General features: G+C 38.3%; 1 protein-coding gene across 1 annotated transcript in view; it reads left to right on the top strand.

Moving 5' to 3' along the window:
* LOC120535843 (serine/threonine-protein phosphatase 2A 65 kDa regulatory subunit A alpha isoform-like) overlaps nucleotides 1–5,121 on the top strand; it is a 49,617-nt gene extending 44,496 nt beyond the window's left edge. Inside the window, exon 15 of the mRNA XM_039763956.1 lies at nucleotides 3,899–5,121. Within this exon, the coding sequence (XP_039619890.1) occupies nucleotides 3,899–3,915 (17 nt within the window). The 3' untranslated portion in view covers nucleotides 3,916–5,121. The remainder of the gene's footprint in view (nucleotides 1–3,898) is intronic.
* Nucleotides 5,122–14,630: the final 9,509 nt, after the last annotated feature.

Raw genomic sequence — 14,630 nt, 5'->3', positions numbered from 1 at the left:
TTGATTTAGCAGTACTGTCACATATACAGAGTAGATGGCATACATGTCCGTTTTGTTGCAGAGAAGCTTCCAGTGGCTATAAAGCTTTCACACGGCCGCACCCTATATCTCCTGGCTAGGCTACTCAAACGTTAGCCTTGTTGATTTTAAGTGTAGCTTTCACTGTAATTTTTTGCAACATTGCCTCCAATAATGAATAGTTTTTAAAAATCTCATTCCACTTGCAGATTGCAGCAGGATTTATTCCAGAATTTATCTGTGCTTAGTACAACAAGGAAATTGCTGCCTTGCACCCAAAAGACGAGGCTGCGACTAAGGATTTCAGCAAAATCAGTCCTGTTCAACTTGAAACAAGAACAGCAAAGTTATTTACTGCAGCAGGAGCTACCACTGTACTACACACAGACACAGCGAACTGGCAGGGTTAGGGCCAGGTTATAGTGTTTCCCGCATAACCCATTGGGCAACAGACCCATTGCACAAGGAGGCGGTGAGCTTGCTGCTGCCTCTCTGGCGCTGTGGTGGACCTGCGGTTGACTCGGTAGCTGATAAGCAGCCCTCAAAAGTCACGTCAGTCATGTTTTGGAATGTCAGTCTGTTGGGGACGGTCTCAGAAGTTCAAAAATCTTACAATAGCTCCACAAAATAAAGAAATACACACGCATGCACTTTCGTCTGAACAAAGAAGAAAATTATAAAACACAATCCCAGTAAGGCACTGAGTAGATGCATTGCTGTTGGTGTAAATGAGCCCCAGTAGCGTTTCTTCCTGCTGAATATTTTATTAGTTGAAAGTACAGTAATCCCTCGCTATATCGCGCTTCAACTTTCGCGGATTTTAAATGTAAGCATATCTAAATATATATCGCAGATTTTTCGCTGGTTTGCGGCTTTCTGCGGACAATGGGTCTTTTAATTTATGGTACATGCTTCCTCAGTTTGTTTGCCAAGTTGATTTCATACAAGGGACGCTATTGGCGGATGGCTTAGAAGCTACCCAATCAGAGCATGTATTACATATTAAATAAAACTCCTCAATGATATACAATATGCTTCCCGCGCGGTGCTTCATTGTTTGCTTTTCTCGGTCTCTCGCCCTCTCTGACTTTCTCTGCGCCTGACGGAGGGGCTGTTTGCACAGAGGCTGTTTGCCTAGAGGATACGGACGCTCCTCTACAAAATGCTGCTTTATCGGGTGCTTCTGCATACTTAAAAGCACGTATTGATTTTTTGATTGTTTGCTTTTATCTCACTCCCTCCCTCTGACGGCGCTTCTTTGAAGAGAAGATATGTTTGCATTCTTTTAATTGTGAGAGAGAACTGTCATCTCTATCTTGTCATGGAGCACAGTTTAAAATTTTGACTAAAGGCTGTTATTTCATGTCTAGAGGGCTCTATCAATGTTAACAGTGTGGGAGAGATTATAAGGGTGCTTCCTTTAACTGAACTTTCCATTTTAATTAGCTTGTTAATTCAGTTGGCCTCTCTTGAAGTGATGTTACTGGTCTAGCACACCACACTGTAGAATATTGTACTATCCATCACAGAGTTGTAGAAGTTGTGATTGAATGTCACTTCCCATATTAAAGGAATGCAGTCTCTTAAGGAAAAAGCCTGCTCTGCCCTTTCCAATATAGTTCCTCTGTGTTCCAAGACCAGTTAAACTGGTCATTAATGTGGACTCCCAAGCACCTGTTGGTGTTGACCACCTGTACATCCTGTACTCTTTTCCCATTTATTAGTATACCCCATAACTGCAGATTCATCTGGGAGTTTCTGCAAGTGACATGATATAGTGTTATGTTTATGTTTGGAGGTGTAGAGAGTTGACTGAAAAGAAGACAGGACTGTCCTTTATGATGCTTCTGTGTTGCTCACATCCTTATCTGAAATGCGAACCTTGAGTCTCACAAATTGTGGTCTGCCTGACAGATAGACCATGTACTTTATACTTCATGTAGTGTACGTTTCTGCCTAACATAGCGATTTATCATTGAGTTCCTCACATGCCTTTGGGAAAACTCCATCTGAGATAGAAAATTAGTGTGTTTTCCCTCCACAACAAAGGCCACTTCTTAGCACCTTTCTGTACACCTCCACTTTATGAAGTGTGTGTGCTGCTGTAGTCTCATGCACAGGTTCTCAGTTCATTGTTATCATGGACAACTCCTTTAATGTTGCCATGGACTGTTTGGTGGCTTCACTTAATACAGCTGCTCTTACCTAGATGTTTGGGGAATGGCACATTTTGAGCAGATTTGTGTTTTACTCCGTATTTTCTTGGGTTTTTTTCTATAGTTCACTGTGCTTCAGTGTATATTCGCAACTTTGAAAGCTGAATTTTATCAATTGTCCTGACTGGTATTTTTCCAAGAATCTTATCTCAAACCTGCTTGGGTGGTTTCTTAGTGATCTTGGTATAGTGTTTGGAAAATGCTAACTGGGGAAACTTCCAGATACAGTGATCCCTCGTTCCATCGCGCTTCCACTTTCGCGGCTTCACTCCATCTCGGATTTTAAATGTAAGCATATCTAAATATATATCACGGAATTTTCACTGGTTCGTGGATTTTTGCGGACAATGGGTCTTTTAATTAATGCTACATGCTTCCTCAGTTGGTTTGCCCAGTTGATTTCATACAAGGGACGCTATTGGCAGATGGCTGAGAAGCTACCCAATCAGAGCATGTATTACATATTAAATAAAACTCCTCAATGATATACGATTTGCTTCCCATGTGGTGCTTGATTGTTTGCCTTTCTCTGTCTCTCACTCTCTCTGCGCCTGACGGACGGGGTGTGCGCAGAGGGGCTGTTTGCACAGAGGCTGTTTGCTTAGAAGATACGGACGCTTCTCTTAAAAAATGCTGCTTTATCACGGTGCTTCGGCATACCTGAAAGCTCAAAAGCACGTATTGATTTTTTGATTGTTTGCTTTTCTCTTGCGCTCTCTCTCTGACATTCTCTGCTCCTGACACGCATTATTTGAAGAGGAAGATACGTTTGCATTCTTTTAATTGTGAGAAAGAACTGTCATCTCTGTCTAGTCATGGAGCACAGTTTAAACTTTTGACTAAGGGGTGTTATTTCATGTCTAGAGGGCTCTAATAATGTTAACAGTGTGGGAGAGTTTATAAGGGCTTAAGATATATAAAAATAACCATACAAACATATGGTTTCTACTTCGCGGATTTTCATCTATCGTGGGGGGATTACTGTACAGGTGTATTTATGTCTAATGCTTATTAAGCGCTTCAGCTGCATAACACACACGTTTATTTCAGTTTGAAGATGCAAGTACACAGTTTTAGTAGTCTGCTCGGCTCCAGTCAAGTATTTATGGACTTTGAGAATAAATAGTGTGTTGGGGCAAATACTTATTGCATTTATTTTGTTCAAGTTAGCAAAATGTCTGGAATTTTTCACTTTATAGAGTACTTTTGTGTAAAGCAGCAAAAAATCCCAGTTAAAAGTATTGTTGTGTTACAGCATACAATCATAATGAGAAAGTCCAGAGGAGTGAACTTTTTAAACTGGTGAATCACTGTTGGACATACTGAAAACACAGAGGTGCACCGTGTCCTGTGGTATCAAACAACACAGCTAGCTAGCTCAGGCATCTTGTAGTGCTTGTAACTAAATAATACCATCAAATGGTTGATAGATGTGAGGTGTACTAGCAAATTGGCTCCAAAGTCATTCTCAAAATGAAGAGATTTATTTATTTATTTATATTGAGAATCTTCTACATTCAGTACTTACCATGAGTAACCTTTCATCTCATTGCCTAAAAGAAAGATGTTACTATTTATTGTTTTAAATTGTTAGGATTGGTCTCTTGGTTGTACAAGATCAAAGTAACTTTTTTTTTTTTTCCTTTTTTTCTTTCTCCAATTAGTTCTTTCCCTGGCCTGAATGTCTACTAGATCGGTGTTCCCAAGCAACAGACTGCCACAAGTCAAATGCCTGTCAATCTGAAATAAGAGACACTCTCTGCAAGGAATATAGGCTGGTTGGATGTCATGACAAGTTGTCCCCTGTAGCAAGTCTTATGTTTCTGAACTGTCCCCGGTGCCTGAGAATGTCAGTTCCTGTCTTTATTTTGGTGCAGAGACATTTATTGCTTTTTCTGGATTTGGATTTCATTTGTTTTTGCTTAGAGATACAAATGTTCAGTTGGAATTTTAGTAATATGTTGGGACTTATTGCTCTTTTCCAATAATGACTATGTACAGTAAATTGATATTTCTGTTTTATTTATTACTCTAACTTCTGTATAAAAGGTTTCTATTTTATACCTTATGTGAGCTGAAGTTAGTATTGGCGTGGTTACCAAATAAGCTCCATGTAAACAAGCCAGAAGCAAACTGTTCATCTTCCTTTTTTGCCAACAGTTGTTGAAAAGCATTTTAATTTATTTTTTTTTTTTTGGTATGGTTATTTTGTGTTATTGTTTTCCTCACCATTTCATCATGCCAAAATGTGACCTTAAACTGGAGAAGCAAGCTTCTTTGGTGGAATTTTACACTGCATAACAGTGCGTAACACAAGCAGCATTCAGTGGTATGTGTTTGTTTTTTGTTTTTTTTCTTTCCTTCCTTCTTCCTGGGTCCAAATGTTGTATAGGAAAGCCGTCTCTGAAGTTATGAATTGTGCATCATTGCAATAAATTTACTCTTTAAATTCTAGCACTATAGAAAATTCTCTTACTTAAATCATGAATTTTAAACTGTAATGTGTATTGGGTATGATGGGAAGCAAATGTAATGAGAATAAATGTTCTCTATAAAGTGCTGACATTTGTTGTTGTGCTCTTGAGTATTATTCTTTAAGAATTTATTTTGTGGAGAAAACTGGTTTTACCAGTCTGAAGACTATGTGGTTTAGGATTACGCCTTTATTATTCAACCAAATTAACTTGACTGACTTTGCAGTATGTTTATTATTTTTATTATTATTTGTACTGTTTACAGGGTTTTGTGGTTAATGTTTAGTTTAAGTGTTATTAGGAGTATGATATACTGTAGTCCCTACTGTGAAGCTAAAATGTTTTATTACCTTGCAATACAACGGAGTTGAATGTTTGTAGGCATACATTTAATAAATATCTTGCATGCTTGATCTGTTCTTTCAAATGTGCAGATTATGCTGTTAAGGTTGTTTAAAATAATCGTTCTACCGTGCAGTGTTATTCCTGCATAATAAGCCTTTACGTATTAAAATAAGACCTTTTTCTTTTTTTCTTGCATTATTTACAGTGGGTATAAAATAAAAATCACCCCCCTTCGAATATTCCCTTTTTTTTTTTTTGGCTTTACAGCCTTAAATGAAAACACACACACACAATATTTCTTCCCAGCTTTACTTACTCAATGCCTATAACCTCCAAGTGAAAGATATCACAGCTACAGTTCAGAAAAATAAGAAATCAAAAACAAGACATACGGAGATTAATAAAGGATCACCCTACTCTGACAGGTTAATGGAATGAAACCGATTTTAGGGGTTTTATTAGGTCATGTTTACATGTGAAAATGCAATTGCATCCACGTCTATAAGTTCAAAGACCACACAGGTAATAGTTTAGCCATTTCACAATAATTCAGAAATGTGTTTAAAAAACATTATTTTGATCACAAGTTGTTTTGTGTGTTTTTTTTTTTCTCAAAAAAAAAATACATTTGGCCATTTGGAGGAAAGGAATTTCTTGAGCAGTTCTAAGGCAAGTATCTTCACTGCATGTTTCTTCATCTTCCTAAATATGGGTCCTATCGCCATAGTGTCAACTGCAGGGCTGCTAGTAGAATCCTGATTGTGTCATAGGCCTTGAATGTAAAATGGTAAAGGAGATGGGACACATTAAGGAGTCCCTTGTTTTGTCTTGGTAGAGTATTCTATTACTCTACTTTCCCCTTTTGTATTATTAATATGTAGCCTCTGTCAGAATGCCTCAAATCTCAGTCTTACCACTGTTTATAAGGTATTATAGTGTATAATTTCTCCCTACCTTCCCTTCTACATCTATAACCTCGGGCAATTAGGTGTAGTAAAAGACAAGCAGAACTTAAGTTACAATTTAAACAATGTAGTATTAATATTCATAAAAAATATGCAAAGTACATTTGAATATTGACAATTGTACAACCTGATAAATGGTGATGTGTAGTTTCAGGTGGCACACACACTTGTTTGTCACTTAATGTCTCTAGTTAAGGCAGGGGTGCCCAATGCGTCGATCGCGATTGACCAGTAGATTGCAAAGGTAGTGCAGGTAGATCACATTGCATTCCAAAAAATTTTTTTTAAATGTTAGTCTATCATATATCCTGCCTATGTAGGCATTTGCCACTTGATTGACATACAGGGCAGCCAGTCCGAGATCTCTCTTCTTCTCACACACACTGGTCATCCCGCACGCATGATCAAACGCACATGCTACTGCAAAACTCCGGCTGTGATCTTGTGAGCCTTCCAATTTATATCGACTAAAGAAGGGATTTAAAAAAAAAAAAAAAATGTTTGAGGAGGGTATGAGCTGGATGTGGAACTGGAAGAGGATTTTTTTTTCTCACAATGTCACAATCGAAGTGCGTTTGTCTGATCTGTCAATCTATCATTGCTATTCCAAAGAAGGAAAATGTGGAAAGGCATTTTGGAACTGTTCATAAAAACTACGAAACTGACTTCCTTCCGAAAAGCGATCTGAGAAAGAAAAAGGAGAGGGAACTAAAATCGCAGTTAATTGGACAGCCGTCATTTTTCACTCGGCTGAATTCCAAAGCTCCTTGACTGCATTATTCGGCTCTACTTATTTATGCGAGTCAGCCTTTTCCCACATGAAGATTATTAAATTCAAATACTGTAGTGACCATAAATGTATTGAATTGTTATTGTGCCATAAAGGTTACTCAGTTATGCAAGGTACGACAACATATTTTATGTTTTCCTGTTGCTATTTTTTTTTCTTCTGTTCCTTTGTCTCTAATTCACTTTTTATAATTCAGTATTTGAATTTTTCTCTTCTGCCTTACTTTGTACTCCTGAATTTATCTTCATGATCTCATCACATTTGGCACCATAGCAGCAAATTGGTTTTAATCTTCCAATGGAAATGAGCTGATTCTTCTCTGTGACCTCTGGGAGTCCTCTTTTTACAATGTAGTCACTTTAGTCAGGGATGCAGAGCACTATAATGGTGCAGACCAACCGTAAGTAGCTATTTGGACAACAGATGTGTTCTCAAATGGTGATATTATTTTACTATGTTTAACTAACTTGGAGAGACCCCAAAATTCATCTGCTTACCAGAAGCAGAGATTGTGTCTAGCTATTCACAGATGTGAGCAGACATTTATTTCAAGCCCAGATTGATGGTATTAAACCCTGTCTGTGTAAAATATTCTAGGCAGCTTTCACGGTTCTCATGGAGGTACGGCACAGACTCTTAACCAATGTAGATGATTCCAAAAGGATTAAGTTGATCATCATCAGTAGCGGTGGTTTAAAGCTCCTCTCTGGCTTGGTCTATCTCAAAGTCTGCATATTCTCTCACCCCTTATCAACCCATAAATATTCTACTTTCAACTTTACTTAGAGCTGAATCCATTGATAGCATCAATACCAGCTGTAGATGACCAGTTCTGACCACATCTGTGATTTTTATTTATTTATTTTTTTATTTTTTCTGTGCAGGCAGTGTGCAAGTGCTCTGGTGGATTCCATAGATGATAAAAATCTAAAATCGAGTGTCTGAAATACTGTTTAACATCTTACAAAATGAATGAGTGACTCATGATGATAAACTAAAATTATTTAAGCAGTACGAGTATATAAACACAGAGATGCAATGAGAATTTCTGTAGTTCCCAACTGAAAATCATCGCTTTATCTGGTTATTGCATTTCGTTCTCTTGTTCTAGATTTAGTCTTAACCCTAACATTTCTTAGTTGAATTGATCCCACTTAATATCATTCAGAGTCAAATGGTGGAGCCTATCCAGGCAATATTAGGCACAAAGAAAGACCCAGCCTTGACTGGCAGCAGCAGTCCATCCTAGGGGTCAGTTGTGCACATGGTGCCAGGTGAGAATTCATAACTTTAATATTTTTCTTTGGGATGCAGAAGGAAAACGTAACGCAGAACACAACTGGGTATGAGGTGTTAAATCTGTGAAGCAGCAGCTCTAGTCACTGTGCTACCATGTCGGGAGCATTAATTAAATCATAGCACAAAGTGTATTTTCATGTTTTCTTTTTTGCACACTTTAGTTTTTTTAAAATATTGCTACAGACAGTTTCTTGGTTCCTGTAGAGAAACATTTCCCCATATAAGACTTTGGTAGTAATTTAACAAGTAGATTGCTGTGTTAAAAATAATACATTATAGCAGTGGTTTTCAAACTTTTTTTCTTGTTTGTGGCGCACTGTAAAAAAATATGGAAATTATTCCTGGGAAGATATTTTTTACCCCCATGTAAAAGCAGGGCTCACATGAAGCTTTTCCTCCAGGTAACAGGGGTGGGGCCTTGGAGACAGAGGTTATTACTTCCATAATGTTCATGGTGTGCCTTTTGAGAACCACTTAGATGATTTAAACCATTATGCATTTTTAAATTTACCAGAAAGAGTCAATGATACATTCTCTTTTCATTGTTTATCTTTTTCATTATATTTATCTCCGCACTACCACATTTCAGGCACTCTGTGTTATTTGAACATATGCTGTCTGTAGTTACACTGCATGCCACTAGATGCTGCTGTTTCAATCTCTAAGCTTTTGAAGCAACACAAGTTTTTACCTACACAGGTTAGAGAGACAGACATTGCCATCTAACCAGCTGGTGAATAGAAGCATAAAAATGCATGGCTTTGTATCATGTAAAATCTGGTACTAATGAAAACTGTTAGCTTTGCTACATGTAACTGTACACCTGAAGAAGTTGCTGCCAATCAGTATTTTAATAACTAATGTACAGTCATATGAAAAAGTTTGGGAGACCCTCTTAATTCTTTGGATTTTTGTTTGTCATTGGCTGAGCTTTCAAAGTAGCAACTTCCTTTTAATTTATGACATGCCTTATGGAAACAGTACTATTTCAGCAGTGACATTAAGTTTATTGGATTAACAGAAGATATGCAATATGCATCATAACAAAATTAGACGGGTGCATAAATTTGGGCATCCCAACCCAGATAATACATTAATACTTAGTTGAGCCTCTTTTGCAAATATAACAGCCTCTAGACGTCTCCTATAGCCTTTGATGAGTGTCTGGATTCTGGATGGAGGTATTTGTGACCATTCTTCCATACAAAGTCTCTCCAGAGAGATCCCATTGATTTTCGATGATATTCAAGTCAGGAGACTGTGACAGCCATTCCAGAACATTGTACTTCTCCCTCTGCATGAATGCCTTTTTAGATTTAGACTGTTAAGGTCATTGTCTTGTTGGAATATCCAACCCCTGCGTAACTTCAACTTTGTGACTGATGCTTGAACGTTATCCTGAAGAATTTGTTGATACTGGGCTGAATTCATCCGACCTTCAACTTTAACAAGGGCCCCAGTCCCTGAACTAGTCACACAGCCCCACAGCATGATGGAACCTCCACCAAATTAGACCGTAGGTAGAAGGTGTTTTTCTTGGAATGTGGTGTTCTTCATTCACCATGCAAAGCGCTTTTTGTTATGACCAAATAACTCAATTTTTGTCTCATCAGTCCAAAGCACTTTGGTCCAAAATGAATCTGGCTTGTCTAAATGAGCATTTGCATACAACAAGCAACTCTGTTTGTGGTGTGAGTGCAGAAAGGGCTTCTTTCTCATCACCCTGCCATATAGATGTTCTTTGTGCAAATTGTGCTGAATTGTAGAATGATGTACAGATACACCATCTGCAGCAAGATGTTCTTGCAGGTCTCTGGAGGTCATCTGTGGGTTGTCTGTAACCATTCTCGCAATCCTGCACATGTGCCGCTCCTGAATTTTTCTTGGCCTGCCAGACCTGCTGGGTTTAACAGCAACTGTGCCTGTGGCCTTCCATTTCCTGATTACATTCCTGACAGTTTAAATCACTGAGAGAGCTTTTTGTAGCCTTCCCCTAAACCATGATACTGAACAATCTTTGTTTTCAGATCTTTTGAGCGTTGCTTTGAGGATCCCATGCTGTCACTCTTCAGAGGAGAGTCAAAGGGAAGCACAGCTTGAAATTGACCACCTTAGATACCTTCTCATGATTGGACACACCAGTCTATGAAGTTCAAGGCTTAACGAGCTAATCCAACCAATTTGGTGTTGCAAGTAATCAGTATTGAGCAGTTGCATGCATTCAAATCAGCAAAATTACAAGGGTACCCAAATTTTTGCACAGCCAGTTTTTCACATTTGATTTAATTTCATATGACTAAATACTGCTTTACTAAAAATCTGTGTTCGGAAAACACCCCAGTACTCAGATGTTCCTAGGAAATGAAAGATATACCACTGTTATCTTTTTTGTTGAAAAATTATTATATATATGACTGTATATGGGAAACAGTCTCATCCTGTGTTTGGTGATCATGTTTCTAGTGAAATCCTAACATTTTTGTCACTAATCAACTACAAGAAAATGTGTTTTGTTACTGTTTGCAGTCAGTCCTGAGAGACCATTACAAGTTAAAACACTGAAGTAAAATAGTGAAGAAAGTCTGTCATGTCATCTTGCCAACATAAACTTGAAACAAGGTAAGAGACACATGGGGCTACTTACCCAATTTGTCACCTCCACTCTGGTGATTAATGAATAGATTTTATGTAATCTTTAGACATTTGGAAAAGAAAAGAGTGCTGTGCATTTTCAGTATTTACTTGATAGACCAGCAACCTCAATTTGTTACCAGTTTTTGCCTCTTAAAATGCCATTTTTTCTACTTTCTTGCGTTGTTTCTGTGACGACTTTTCTTAAAGGTTCACCAAGTTAAGCAGATACAGGACCCCTCCATTGATGTGCAAACAAGTGCTGTTTAAAGGGCACGTTCAGTGATAAACAAGTAAAAGGTCCACAGGCGCACAATACAGCAGTGTGCTCAGTATTGTTTAACTACGTGTGCCTCTCCTCTTCCCATGTTTTATAAACTATTACAGCGTTATTCATATGTAAGGACTGTTATATCAGAAAGAAATGTTATTGTTAAAAAAGATTGGGACTTTTTAAGAGGTCAAGAAAAAACTATTTATCTGCTGTTCATCCTACTTTGTTTTTTCTTAGATGAAATATCTGGAAATAAGTAAAGCCTATTTTCCTACTGGCTAGGAAGTGTTCAAATCTTACATTTTATTTTATTTTTAAGAAGCGTTTGAAGACTTTTGTGTTTGACTTTCTTGGACTGCTCTTAAAGAGAAGTGTTTGTAGTTCACATTTGGATTTTATGTTTTTGTTTTTTCTTAAAACAGAACATAACAAAGCACCCCACCCAATCAAGCAAAAAAAAAAAAAAATAACATAGCAAGTACAGAAATATGCTGAAAGACTAACCCTAAATCTCTGCATTCAACCCAACCAGACTGAGAGCTGTTATGACTAAAGAGTTGTGTCTAAAATGGTGTCTTTATGCAGAATAACATGTAAAAGGTTCTGCGCACACCCAGCCTGAGTACTTTACTATTACATGAATGCCTGCTTTCCAAGTCCTGAAAAGTTTTGAGAAAATTCTTTTTAAAGATAATTTGATTTTTTTTTCCCCCCCAATTTCAGATGACATAATACTGTACCTCGCTTTCTCACTGAGTTGTAGAAGGCTGGATTGGGATTCAGACGTCACGCAAGTAAGTGTGGTATAAGATATTCCAATTGATTTTTTCTTTTCCCCTCTAATATTACTCCAGATATTACTGTTAATGTTAGGAGTTACTTGAATTCCAAGGTTATCAAAGAGACACCATTTTGAGGAAGGTCTTGTAAGATATTCATTCCAATGTGATTCAGCAATGCAGACACTTAATGACCTCTGGATCTTACCCTGGGTATATTTTAGATGAGATTTTTTTTTGAATGATGAACAATTTAGTTTTTAAATTTGGGCATATGTTGATGTTTGTTATACTGTAAATGGCTGAATTCCATTGCTTTTCTCAGATTTTAATTGAGACATTGCTTTCCCGTTGCCTTCTTAAGATTATTAAGAGTTAGGTTTCTGAACGCTGATAATGTACTCTGTAGATGCTGTCTGGATCTTCATCCAAACTAGCTAGCAAATACATGCAGCAGGTGAAAGCTGAGGGAAGCTGGCTATGTTTCTTTTTTGGCAACATTCTTAATTTGGAAAAGAGAGAAAAAGGTATTTACCTGAAGATTAAATTTGGAGCGTAATAATTTAAAAGATGCACATACTGTACACTATCAATTTAGAGATCTCTAAACGTCAGTCAGTCATTGTCCAACCCGCTACATCCTAACACCTCTAAATGTCACAGGCTTGGTGCTTTAAAGAGAATCTGTGCCGGCCATATTGCTACCCAGTCAGTTGTTCTAGCGCCACTGTCATTTTCGAGCCTTGTGTCTCTTGTTATAAAGCAGCAGTGTCACCCAGTTGTCTCTTTGCATCACTAGGCTGATGTTTACATGGTGAGGGCTGCTGAGCCAAAATCTTTGTCATCTATCATGACCACCACTGGACAACACCAAAGATATCATCATATCTTCTTTAACTGAACAGAGAATCCTTGACAGATGAATGAGGATGGATCTTCAGTTCGCTCGCATGGTATTATAGGAATGGGTCTTTCCTGTTTATTTTTTTCCAGAAGTATTAATATTTTAACAAAAACTGCATATTTGTTGTATGTTTGACCATACAAATGGCTAACGTGTGGATTATGTGATGTGAGTTACCGTATATATATTTTTTTCCTATGGAATGTTGGTTCTCCGGCACTGGCTGAATCGTGGCTCTCTAATGAAAACGCCATTAACAGACACTTGGACTTGAACCCAGCATATGCATGTTTAAAAGAAGAACGTCTAAATAATAATAATAAAAAAAAAAGACTTTATGACCAACACCTAAAGAACACCACTTTACTAATCCACTCTCCGTCCCCACCCTTCACCACCAATATATAGCCTTTGATTCCTGTATGTCTAATCATTTGCCTCTGATGATGACACTTTGCAGTTTGTGGTAACCTTCATTTTTTATTCCTATTGTATGATACATGACTCACTTTTCTCCTTATTTATATATATATATATATATATATATATATATATATATATATATATATATATATATATACACACACACACAGTGTGCATCCGGAAAGTATTCACAGCACATCACTTTTTTCACATTTTGTTATGTTACAGCCTTATTCCAAAATGGATTAAATTCATTTTTTTCCTCAGAATGCTACACACAACGCCCCATAATGACAACGTGAAAAAACGTTACTTGTGGTTTTTGCAAATTTATTAAAAATAAAAAAACTAAGAAATCCCATGTACATAAGTATTCACAGCCTTTGCTCAATACTTTGTCGATGCACCTTTGGAAGCAATTACAGCCTCAAGTCTTTTTGAATATGATGCCACAAGCTTGGCACACCTATCCTTGGCCAGTTTCGCCCATTCCTCTTTGCAGCACCTCTCAAGCTCCATCAGGTTGGATGGGAAACATCAGTGCACAGCCATTTTAAGATTTCTCCAGAGATGTTCAATCGGATTCAAGTCTGGACTCTGGCTGGGCCACTCAAGGACATTCACAGAGTTGTCCTGAAGCCACTCCTTTGATATCTTGGCTGTGTGCTTAGAGTCGTCGTCCTGCTGAAAGATGAACCGTCGCCCCAGTCTGAGGTCAAGAGCACTCTGGAGCAGGTTTTCATCCAGGATGTCTCTGTACATTGCTGCAGTCATCTTTCCCTTTTTCCTGACTAGTCACTGTAGTGATGGTATTGGCCTGGTGATGAGTGGTGCCTGGTTTCCTCCAAACGTGACGCCTGGCATTCACACCAAAGAGTTCAAACTTTGTCTCATCAGACCAGAGAATTTTGTTTCTCATGGTCTGAGAGTCCTTCAGGTGCCTTTTGGCAAACTCCAGGTGGGCTGCCATGTGCCTTTTACTAAGGAGTGGCTTTCGTCTGGCTACTCTACCATACAGGCCTGATTGATGGATTGCTGCAGAGATGGTTGTCCTTCTAGGAAGGTTCTCCTCTCTCCACAGAGGATCTCTGGAGCTCTGACAGAGTGACCATTGGATTCCTGGTCATCTCCCCGACTAAGGCCCTTCTCCCCCGATCGCTCAGTTTAGATGGCCGGCCAACTCTAGGAAAAGTCCTGGTGGTTTCGAACTTCTTCCACTTACGGATGATGGAGGCCACTGTGCTCATTGGGACCTTCAAAGCCGCAGACATTTTTCTGTAACCTTCCCCAGATTTGTGCCTCGAGACAATCCTGTGTCGGAGGTCCACAGACAATTCCTTTGACTTCATGCTTGGTTTGTGCTCTGAGATGAACTGTCAACTGTGGGATCTTATATAGACAGGTGTGTGCCTTTCCAAATCGTGTCCAATCAACTGAATTTACCACAGGTGGATTCCAATTAAGCTACAGAAAAATCTCAAGGATGATCAGGGAAACAGGATGCACCTGAGC

This window comes from Polypterus senegalus, chromosome 9 (assembly GCF_016835505.1).
Source record: "Polypterus senegalus isolate Bchr_013 chromosome 9, ASM1683550v1, whole genome shotgun sequence".
NCBI classification, from domain to species: domain Eukaryota; kingdom Metazoa; phylum Chordata; class Cladistia; order Polypteriformes; family Polypteridae; genus Polypterus; species Polypterus senegalus.
The sequence above is the reverse complement of the archived record's forward strand: the minus strand, read 5'-3'. Positions and strand labels throughout refer to the sequence as shown.